General features: G+C 31.3%; 1 protein-coding gene across 4 annotated transcripts; it reads left to right on the plus strand.

Annotated features, from left to right (window-relative positions):
* The first annotated feature begins 3,762 nt into the window (after positions 1–3,762).
* Positions 3,763–11,929, plus strand: LOC108489442 (phosphoinositide phosphatase SAC2-like). Of its 4 annotated transcripts, none has more exons than XM_017793997.2 (16): positions 3,763–4,373; positions 5,414–5,618; positions 5,701–5,866; positions 6,524–6,746; positions 7,099–7,175; positions 7,444–7,631; positions 7,732–7,829; positions 7,933–8,066; positions 8,164–8,289; positions 8,640–8,988; positions 9,243–9,364; positions 9,548–9,661; positions 9,984–10,139; positions 10,377–10,544; positions 11,013–11,109; positions 11,381–11,929. In XM_017793997.2, the coding sequence occupies exons 1-16, from the start codon at positions 4,290–4,292 to the stop codon at positions 11,501–11,503; spliced, it is 2,430 nt and encodes an 809-aa protein (XP_017649486.1). In that variant the 5' UTR covers positions 3,763–4,289; the 3' UTR covers positions 11,504–11,929. The 4 variants fall into 4 exon arrangements, with proteins under 4 accessions (XP_017649486.1, XP_017649487.1, XP_052876588.1 ...); XM_017793998.2 differs by having other exon boundaries at positions 3,764–4,373; positions 11,019–11,109; XM_053020628.1 differs by having other exon boundaries at positions 3,764–4,373; positions 6,575–6,746.

The following is an 11,929-nucleotide window of genomic DNA, read 5'->3' on the forward strand; positions in this document are numbered from 1 at the left end:
GGATTTCTTGAAATCTTCTGATCATATGGTTTTGATCTTCCAAATTAATACGCAGGTAATTTTGAGAAGATGGCTCTCTCTCCAAAAGATGGATATTAGAAAAGTTACGTATGTGTAATTTGGAGACCATAACCCTAATCTATAATATTTACACATTAACCTTAATTTCTAATCAGCCCAACATCAATTAGAAATTAATTATTAGAGTATTTATACATATTTGACCCATACTTTATTTAATAACTAAAATCAATAAACCTTAACCAAATTAAATCACTTTTAATTTGAGTTAACATTTTATGATAATAAATAATAACATATAATTACTCTTATTATATATGTGATGTTCATGTTTTCAAACATATTTATTTTAACATTATCCTTTAGATGTTTTTTCTTTAAAATTTTAAATAATATACTAAAAGATTACATAACGTAAATTTAATACTTAATTTTATAACATATAAATTTTAATTTATCAAACAATATTTTAATTAAAATATTTTAAAATTTATTGATGAATCTGGATTTTAAACTATAATTTAAGGATTATTGGTAAAATTAACGAAAAGAAAATTTATTAAAGATGCGGTGTTAAATGGGGGGACTGAAAATAAAATTCGTGTTATGCGGGGAAAAAGAAGAAGAAAAATGAAAAGGTGTGGTTGGAAGAGTGGTGAAGGAGGGAACAGGTAACCCCGCATTATGGGGTCTTTTGTTTTCAGTTCATGCAAGATCACGAGCCATTTGCGACTGCTCGGTGGGTGGCTTGTTGTTCATACATGTCATTTTCACATTCATTTTAATATTTTTTGGTTTTATACCATACTTCTTTTTAATCCTTCAAAATTATAAAAAAAAAAACATGACTTATTATAATAAATAATACATTAATTGTAGTCCACTAAATTATAGTACGGAGTAATGACATTTTGTAAGGGTTACGATTATATTGATCTGTTTAGGTCCATTCTAAGATTTATGTTTGAAGTTTGTGATTGTTTTTTAATAATATCGTATTTAATGTTTAAATTCATATATTTCTTCAGAATATAATATAGATTATCATTACTCCAACTAATTATTTTATAGTTGAATTTAAACGCTAAAATACCAAATTTAACTATTTCTATTTTATATATTTAAGATATCCTCTATACTTCAAAATTTCCGACAAAATTTAATATATTTACTTTTTAATGTCATTAATTATTCTAAATAGTTGATATAGATAATTATTATAGTTCAAATACTAATGTAAATTTTACTAATAAATATTGAGTGTAACGATAAAACACATTGTACTTCTTAGAAAATGCAAGTTCAAACATTTAAAATAATATTATTGAGAGCAAAAGTCACGATCCCGAATATGAATTATAAAATAAACATAAAACTGATATAATTTAAAAAACTGAATCAAAATATATACTTTTAAGAAATATTTTAATAAAAACAATTAACTAAATGAACTTATAGAAACAAAATAATTAAATTATAAATACCAAATTTACAAAAAAAAAAAGCAAATAGGAAAAGAAGAAGAAAATAGAATGTGGAAATGTGTGGAAATTCCAATATTTGAAAAAAGTATATTATATTATAGAAAATAAAGTATCAAGTTGATTAAGGAATGGTATATTAGTATATTCTAATTCACGATTATGATGCTATTTTTATTTATAATAAAACCATAATTGAAATTGGACCACTCAGTGAAAAACTTAAAATATAAGTAATTAAGTAAACCAATCCACCAAGAAATTATTTTGAAAAAGAAAGTTATCATTTCTAAACATCTGAGTTGATTCAGAACTAATTCGAGTCATTATTAACAAGGCCACAGGATGGGTTCACATGAAATGATACACTACATTAAACCGCTATGTAATTGAACTGTTCCCTTCTATATCTGAACCGTTGAAAACTAACAACTAAATTTCAAATTTTGATAATCAACAAAAGAATGAAATTCAATAAAATAAAATGGTTTTCATTTTTTTATTAAATAATGAATAATTTTTAATATTTATTTATTAAACCAACCGAACCCTCAATAAAATTTCTCTTGTATTTATTTTTTCCTCAATTTTTTTAACTGTGAAACACAAAATAATTAGGGTGTACGTTAAGAGATCTTAAAATTAAAGTTTTTAGGCACCAATAAATTTTTTCAGTATCATCAAATTTTAAAGATATGAAATTATTATTATACACTTATCCATAGATAAATTTTTATGGATCTTTCCACCACATTATTTATTATCCCTTTCAATCTATTTAATAATATTTCAACAAAATTTTCCATGTCATTGACATATAATTTTGTTAATTTTTTTTTACCAAAAACCTTGAATCTAGAATCTCAGACCTTACACCCAAAATCTAATCTTAAACTCTAAACTCTTGAACCTAAACCCTGAACCTCAAGGTTCGGGATAGAGGTTTAAGGTTCAGGGTTCGAGTTCAAGGTAAAAAAAAAACTAAAATTATGTGTTAATGACATGGAAAAATTGCACAAAATTACTAATTTTTCTTAAAAATTGGTTGCACAAAAATAAAAAATATTAACAAATGAAAAAAACAAAATGATTAAAATCAGAAAAGAAGAAAAGATGTTTTTTATAATTTTAAAATTAATTATTTTAATTACTTTAATTAAAGTTAAATTAAGTTGGAAAAGATATTAGATATAGATGAGTGTATAATAATACTTTGTTATCTTTAAAATTTAATGACATGACATTATTTTATTAGTGCCTATGCTTTTTAGGATCATTTTAATGTAATTTATTCTCAAATAATTAAACTTAACTTTATACCATTTAGGTGTTGTTTAATACAACTAAAAATCAAGTATTAAAATATATTAAGTATGTTACTTAATATTAAGTATTAAATAAATTAAACTTTTCGATAAATATAAATTTAAATTATAACATTTTTATCCTTAATTTTAATTCCTTCACTTAATTTTAAATCCAATTAAATTTTAAAAGACACATATGAAATATTTAGTGTCAAATTATAATATAATATTAAAGACATCGAAATTACTTATGTAGTTCGGAAAACATTTTACATTTGAAAAATAAATTAGTGTCAAATTATAATATAATATTAAAGACATCGAAATTAATTACATAGTTCAAAAAACATTCTACGTTTGAATAAATAATATAGTGTCAATTTATAATATAATATGTAAAATTAATAGCTGAATTATTTGTACTCAATTTATATTTGAAAAGTAAATTATTAAAAAAAACACGTCAATTTATTAATTTTTTCTTAATGTTAATAGTATAACATAATATTTTATGTTATTTTTCATAAGTTTTGGACTAAGGTTAAATATGATAATTTAAATATATATTTTAAAAAAATAATTTATTTCAAATATAAATTTATTTTAAAAGAAAATCAATTTAAGAATTTCAACATTAAGTACTAAAAAACTAATCTAATCTAATCATCAAACATGTTTAAGAATAGATTTATAAGAAAAAGCTAATTTATTAATAAGATTAAATAACTAATTTAATTTTGTAATAAAATAAAAATAAACTACTTTTATCATGCTAATTTATTTTTAGAATAATTAAAAACCTGGTGATCTGAAGATCTTAACTTTGAATCAGTAGGCTGGCATACACCAGATTCATCCACGCGAGCGGTTCAACCGAGTCAAAACGACCATATGTCCGAGTCATATACATCCGAGTCAAACAATCATTAGCGAAAGAAAAAAAACAATATCACATTCAAAACGTAAGTTACTGTGGACGATTGCTATATTGAAAAAAATTAATTAGAAAGTTAAAACAGCACTTACCTCGAAATTTATATTTTTTTATATTTAGAAAAAAATATTTATTTAGAGTTGCACATTATATTATTATTTTTTGGTTTTATTTTTGTGGTCTCCCATTCTCCATTAGCTGTACGTTTCTCTTCTGCTTCTTCTTCTGCTCGATCTCTCCCTCCTCCTCTTCAACAAGACGCGCCGTTTTCTCGCAGATTCATACTATCTTTATTTCTTATTTATTTAGTTTTTTTTTCCATAGCTGTTTTTTTGTTGTTCAGGTTGGACTGTGAATTGTGAATTTGTGACGCTTATTTTTATTTATAATTTTCTACGCTTTTACCGGCATATATTATATATATAGATAGATTCATTTTTGTAAATCGAGAGAGGTTTTTTTTTCCCCTTCCGTCGTTCTTCGGTGATCTGTATCTTGAGTGAACCCGAGCTTTGAGGCTCGGGGAACACGGGATCCGAAAAGCTAATGGCAGCCGAGAATTGCAGTGATGGTGGACAAGATCCGAATCCTTGTTATTTGCAGAAATTCAGACTCTACGAGACTCGCTCGGTATTTTTCCTCTGCCTGTCGTATATACATACTCGTTTTGCTTCATATATTCGTATGCTTGTGTATACGGGCTGTTGGTTTAAGGATTTGAATTTCATCATTGTAGTTGCTTATATGTTTATCACGCTATGATTTTTTTTTCTTTTGCTTTTTTTTTCCCTGCGGCTGTTTAATCTTTTTGGCGATTTTTTAACTAAATCGTCATATATGTAATTTGAGTGTATTTGATTTTCAGCTTTAACTGGTAGCTGCTCTGTGATTTGCTCTGTTTTTCCCAATGGTTAGCTTGGTGTTGGGATGGTTGATTTTTTTTCTTTCTCTTTTTTTAAAGTTTGATTGTATTTATCTATGGGTTTTGATTGTATTTATCTATGGGTTTATTATTTCTTTTGTGAGTTTGGTTATAATTGCCGAGATCTTGATTTACTTGTTCTTTATATTGTATTTGTTAGTTTGACTGAGATTTTTTTTTGGCTTTTGAATGCGTATTGAACTGGTAATTGGCAATAGGAAGTCTGATTGCGGTTTAGCTTCTGTTGTCAACCTCTTTTTTTGGCTTGTTATTCTAAGGAGCGATTTGGTTGAATTTGCATTTCAAAATTCTTTTTATATTCAACACGTATCACTCAAAGCTTTTAGTATTCTGAATTCAGCTTAGCAGGAGAAAGTCTTTACGTAATGAATAGGTTCATAATATTCTCTTTTAATGGATTCAACTCTGATGAAGTGTTACTGTTTCTTTTTTCTTGGTTTTAATCTCATAAAGCGGTTCATTACTCCTGAGATCATGGGCAGTGACTGTTTATGTGCTTGGAGCTACTTTTGTAGAAATAGTCCTTATGCTTGGAGCAAGTTCTAGATTTATAAGATATATATTTTCCTGTTTCCCTCTATGATGCTGATAGGAGTGTTGTTGCTGCTGCTTTTGTTTTAAGTTTCTTTTCACTCTCCCGCCCCCAAATTCTTTGAGCTATTATTATGCAGTTTCCATCTCCATTACATAATATTAAAGGAACATTTGTATATTCCTGGTATAACAGAACTTCTATATGGTTGGAAGAGACAAGGGCGGAACTCTTTGTAGGATATTAAAGATTGATCGATTAGATCCTTCTGAACTAACTGTTCTTCAAGATTCCACCACATACCCAGAAATTGAATGCTATGATCTGTTAAGACGGATACATGAAGGAAACAGGTCCACAGGCGGACTTAAATTTGTTACAGCTTGTTATGGAATCATTGGTACGTAATATCACTCAGGTTCTCCACCTTCCCCTCTCTGTCATTTTCAGTATGACCTAATGAATTTCTCTCATTAATTTAGGGTTTGTAAAATTTTTGGGACCTCATTACATGCTGCTGATTACAAAACGAAGGAAGATTGGTGCAATTTGTGGCCATACCATCTATGCCATTTCCAAGACCCAGATGATAACGATTGGCAGTTCTCCTGTCCAGTCAAATATGGCTTATTCTAAGAATGAAAAAAGGTCTTTTGTCAATTCTGCGTCTATATGTAATCTGTCCTCAGTACTTATAAGGAAATATATGAGATTAGCGCCTCAAGTTTTCATTGTCCATTTGTATTTAAATGGAATTGTGTTATGTTGTGGTTATTTTATCTTCTCAATTATTTATGTTCTTTGGGACAACAATTTGATTTCTGTAGTTATCTTTTAAAGTAGAAGAGTTCCATGGTTTGGAGGTAATCTCTGTGCCATTTTTGGTGATACACCCTTCTTGTCTTATTATTGATGTGGCCCATGCAATTTGAACTTATTTAATCACTTCTCTGGTTCAATACCTTCTTTCTTTTATGCTTACTTTTCTTGGTTGAACCAATTAAGTCAGCTTGTACAAGTTTAATCTAGCATCTTAGTTAATACTATTTGTAGAGGCTATTGCCAGTTCATTTCCTGCATGCGTACAGGGGCTAACTTCATTGCTGTGTGATATTAGTATTACATGTTGACTGAGACAAGGTATCATCAGGGTTTCTGGGGGAAAATTACTATCTTTCTATTTAATTTCCTGGTTAAATTGTAGCTTATGCAGTGTTATCATTGTTAGTAATTCATCTAATAACTAAACATGTGTTAACGTGGATTGCCTTTTTCTTTCTTTCTTCTTTGCCATTGTTGAAATAGATACAAGAAGCTCCTGTGCTCAGTGGATCTTACAAAGGACTTCTTTTTCAGCTACTCATACAATGTCATGCATAGCCTTCAAAGAAATTTATGCAAGAACGAGACAGGACTATTAAACTATGAAACAATGTTTGTCTGGAATGAGTTCTTAACTCGAGGAATTCGGAATAATCTCAAGAATACTCTGTGGACTGTTGCACTGGTGTATGGCTTTTTCAAGCAGGTATAATGCACTAAAGGTTCTTCCTATTCATTAATCTGATATGTTAAGTTGAAGTAGCTACTTTATTTTGTTTCAGATTCTGTATTTCGTTTAGGCTTAAAACATGTTTTGCAACAATCTAGATAAGCTTGGATCTTTTTTAGCATTTTCAATAGTTGTGGAGCTTTTTGGTGTGGGACATTCAGATTCATAATTTCTTTGGTTCTATTTTATTGAGTGAAATTCTTTTGTCAATGATCTTGAGGATCATAAATAAGCAAAACTAACCCATAAGGCTTTTGCTAAATGTGTTAAACTGAAGTAACTAAAGCAGTTAAAGGTTTGATCTAACCCCTGTTCCCTTGCTTTCCAGGTCAAGCTTTCTGTATCTGGCAGGGATGTTAAGTTAACTCTCATTGCTAGGCGTTCTCGACATTATGCTGGAACAAGGTTTAGATACTTGACAAGCTATTGATTGAAATATCTGCTGCATTTGTTATAACTACCCTTAACCATTTTTATTTTGGTCCACAAGTCATTAGGAAAATCAGCTTCATGCTAATTTCCATTGTTAGATGCTTTGTGATTTAACCAATATTTTCAATTTCTGGTCTGTTTTGCTCTTATCATATTATGGATGAACTTTTCTTTCACCTACTTTTGTTGCTGATCTTGGTTCAGACATGTCTCATTTTCTGATTTTGTTTCTACTGCATAGATATTTAAAACGTGGTGTGAATGAGAAAGGTAGAGTAGCAAATGATGTTGAGACGGAACAAATTGTGTTTGAAGAAGTTCCCGAAGGATGCCCCACACAAATAAGTTCTGTCGTGCAGAATAGAGGCTCCATCCCACTTTTCTGGTCCCAAGAAACTTCTCGCTTGAATTTGAAACCTGACATCATATGTATGAATACTTTCTTATTGAATAACATAATGAGAGCCATAATCTTTAGTTTTACGTGGTAATTACTGTGCATTTTCTTAATTTCACCTCTTGTTTCCAGTATCAAAGAAGGATCCAACTTATGAGGCCACAAAACTACATTTTGAAAATCTTGCAAGGAGATATGGAAATCCAATAATCATATTGAATTTGATAAAGGTAGGCCTTGGCTGACTGTTCATAAGTTTCCATAAAGTTTGTGATGTTATTCTATTTGCAATGTTGCCTGATTCATTCTGCTTTCTCTTCTGGTGATTAACAGAGATGTGAGAAGAAACCTCGGGAAACTATTCTTCGTTCAGAGTTTGCTAATGCCATCAGATATATCAATAAAAGTTTAACCAAGGAGAACCGTCTGAGGTTTCTTCACTGGGACATAAACAGACACTCCAGAAAGTACTTCTTTGTCCCTACTTCACTTGCATATACAAAATTCTTGCTTATGAATCTTTTAAAAGATGGTTGACTTAATAGAGCTTTATCATTTTTGCAGAGCTACAAATGTGTTGGAACTTCTAGGCAGAGTAGCTGATTATGCATTAAACTTGACGGGTATCTTTTACTGTCAAGTAACACCAATTTGTAGACCGGAGGGGTTGTTGGATTTAACTTGCGTACTGTAAGTAATATAGGATTTGATCATATTTTTATGATGCTGTATTCTGTCTTTGTAATAAGTCTAATATAAACTTGTAAACTTCCTAATCTCTTTTTCTACTAGTTATTTGATGAAAGAATATCTTTTTGATCTGCCCACTCTTTCATGACTAATTATTGCTAGAATGCACATCATATTTGCACATGTAACTAATGATGCTATTTGTTCTCTCTTGCATTTACTTTTTCCTTGAACAATATAGCCGTTTGTTGATAAAATATTATCTGTTCTGGTTAATTTGTTTTACTGAAACTTTTTCCAATTATTTGCGTTTAACTACTTATACTACTTTGTTTGTAAATCTTTTGCAGGCAAAATGATGAGCACTTTGCTCAGATCCCTTGTGACAAAAGTGATGATGGTGAGAAGTTGGAAATAGATGTTGGTAGTGATAATCAGAGTTCTACTGAGAATGTAAAGCCCCCCATGTTCCAGACCGGAGTCCTTAGAACCAACTGCATCGACTGTCTAGATCGTACTAATGTTGCCCAATATGCCTATGGATTGATGGCTCTTGGGCGCCAGCTCCATGCTATGGGGTTCACAGAATCCCAAACTATTGACCAAAGTAGTCCTTTGGCCGAAGATTTAATGGGAGTTTATGAAAAAATGGGTGACACACTTGCTCTACAATATGGTGGCTCTGCAGCACACAACAAGGTAATCCTCTTGAGAGATTTAGGGAGCTTCAATAATTATCTCAAAAGAAATTAATGAAAATAATAATAATAAATTTCTTTATCAAATTTAATAAATGGCATAGTCAACCTTGAAACCTTGTGGTAGTAACATGGAGTTGCTTGCTCAGTATCATGACGAGAGAGCTTACTAGTATCTGCCCTTCCATGTACTAAAACCTTAAAGTATTAGGTCCTGAGTACATTTCATTAATCTGTATTGGTCATATCAAACAGATATTTTGTCAAAGAAGAGGTCAATGGCAAGCAGCAACTCAGTCGCAGGAGTTATTTAGAACTTTGCAACGTTACTATAGCAACGCATACATGGATGCAGAGAAGCAAAGTGCAATTAATTTGTAAGTTAAAAACAAGTTACTATAGCTTATGACAGGAAATGCTTGTAGTTTTGTGCAAATTGCAGTTGTCACATTTATGATAATGTGCTTGGTAGCAGGGAGGGTCCAGTGCAATGAGGACTCTCTCCCATACCACTAACCCACCTTAATAACACTCCTAGAATTTGGCATTATCCTATTCAGGTTCTTGGGTCACTTTCAGCCACAACAGGGTAAACCAGCACTATGGGAGTTGGATTCAGACCAACACTACAGCGTTGGAAGGCATGGCCCTAATCTTCTTAACGAGGATGCAAGGTATATCGAGTGTCCAAATTGCTTATATATTTTATACCAAATTTCTAGTTCCATTGGTTTTTCTGAGACTACATATTGTCAAAGTTCAAGATATGATATGCATATGCTAAGCACTGTTTATGTTTGATTGTGAATGAACAAATTTTTTGGATTTTAACCAATCAGGAAGAGAAAGTTGTTCTTGAATAGCAATATCATACTCTCATTTCTTTGTTTTAGGATAGGTAATAAATTTTTTTGACCTGTTGTTTACTGATCCCATGTTAACATGGTAAATCAAACTTTTCTTGCCATAACCACAGTCACATTCAAATATCTGTAGGGCATCTATTAAAAGATCAATGTCTGATGGCAACATCCTTTGTGGAACTGACTCTCCCATGAGTGCTTCAAATGTTAGACAGGAGTCTGAAAATAGAGGCGAAGCTATTTCAGAGTCCACTCATGAAATGCCAGCTTATGGCATTTCTTATTCCAGGTGGGTACTAACTGTTTCTTGTTTTCCAAGTTTTCAAATTACTGTTGTGGGTATAGCCCCTTCTAGAGGTTTATAGCAAGGTTGGCTCTTAAAGATGCCAACATCTTAAGATTTTTAAATCTGTAAGTGTTTGTATTGTGGAGCTTTGATAACAGATCATTTTCATTTGAATTATTTAAAACTGATTCAGAGACTTCATCTGCTGACTCACATGCCTAAAATTTACTGGTTTTCTAGGTTTACTCCAAGAATGTCTTGTAGGCAACTTTTTGGAGAGATTGAGGACCAGTTTCTTGGAAGTAATCGCATATGTTACGAAAACGGAGATGAATGTAATTGTACCAATTTTGATATGGACTGGCTTTCTTCATCAGGAAATTCATGTGATGATGATGTGTATGACAGGTAGTTAAAAGTCACCTTCAGTAAACTTTACTTTAAAAAGCACTCTGAAATCATTGATCCTTTTGCCACTAATAATTATGTTTCCTTTTTAAGTTCTCAGTTAGTACTGTCATCCCAAAAATTGATTTGATCACAGCCTTCTACTACTTGCGTCCCAGTTAGCATTGATATTGGTACAACTTTTTGAGATTAAAAGTTGTGTTAATTTGGTTACAGCCTTCAACTACTTGCGTCACAGTTAGTATTGATTTTGGTACAACTTTTGAGATTAAAACAATGCTAAACGAGTAAAACAATTTAGCTTTTCAATGAAGATCCAAACCAAAAGAGTTGGGATTTTAGTGTTTCTGGGGTTGAAAATTGACTTTGATATAAACGACTTTTCTTTTCACCACAACATTTGTTTCGCCGCAATGCTAGATTCTGAAAATTCTGAAATAACAATTTTCTCACCCAATTTGCTTGTAGCTGCAGGTCTGCCGCTGGCCTATCCTCTGAAAATATCGGTGCTGAACTAAAAACTGGCATGACCACATCTCCAAGTGAGTCTGGTTCAAACATAAAGGTTAGTACTTTGTTGTTGAAACAAATTATTGCACCCTATCAGTTATGTCTAAGAGGTTCATCATCCTTATATATATATTCCCAACTCCATCCTCCCCTCTGACCACCAAGAGATCATTCATTCCTTGAATTTGGTGCACACGTCCAGGCAGGCAGTAAATACAAATAGTTAACTAGGGTTAGAGTTGCTAATTTTTGAGTTTCTTTCATCCATTTTATTTTTCCCAAATCCTAATAGTCGAAAACAATTTTTTGTTTCTTGTTTTGCTTAGGTAGGAGAGCGAAGTGCGTCTGAAGTGACTTGTAATGGTCTTATGGATGAATATTCGGAGAGCTTTGTGAATTGGGTAACGCATGGAGATTTGCTTATTCCAGTAAAGTTTACTTGCCAGTAGTTGTAGTTCCATGAGTAGAATTTATTTAAACTGCAATTACAGCCAAATTGAATCCATCCGAAGGATGTGAGTTGATTTCAAAATCAAAATAAGTGGCTGAAGATTTACAAGAGGTAAGTGGGGGTACCTGATATCACACCGTATGGGAGGGGGAAAAAGCAATTAAATTTTAGCTGTTGTAAATGGGTACCAATACCGTAGCTGCTAATTCATTTTTGGAGCTCTCTGACGGCCTCAATCTACAAAGAAAAGGATTAAAAAAAGCACCCAATATAGGCTTCCAAGTTCTTAAGGTTGTATATATTTCAGAAATAGATAGAATGCCCGTCTGGTCTGATTGAGAGCTTCAACATTTTGTTATGCCTGTATTTCCTTATTACTCTTTTCAACTTTTTTTTCAAAGTACATGATGCACATTCACAAATA

This window comes from Gossypium arboreum, chromosome 10 (assembly GCF_025698485.1).
Source record: "Gossypium arboreum isolate Shixiya-1 chromosome 10, ASM2569848v2, whole genome shotgun sequence".
NCBI lineage: Eukaryota > Viridiplantae > Streptophyta > Magnoliopsida > Malvales > Malvaceae > Gossypium > Gossypium arboreum.

Coding starts and splice junctions, on each gene's coding strand:
- LOC108489442 (XM_017793997.2), top strand. CDS start 4,290: ATGGCAGCCGAGAATTGCAGTGATGGTGGACAAGATCCGAATCCTTGT. Junction 5,867..6,523: donor TATTCTAAGAATGAAAAAAG/GTCTTTTGTCAA, acceptor TTGTTGAAATAG/ATACAAGAAGCTCCTGTGCT. Junction 7,632..7,731: donor TTTGAAACCTGACATCATAT/GTATGAATACTT, acceptor TCTTGTTTCCAG/TATCAAAGAAGGATCCAACT.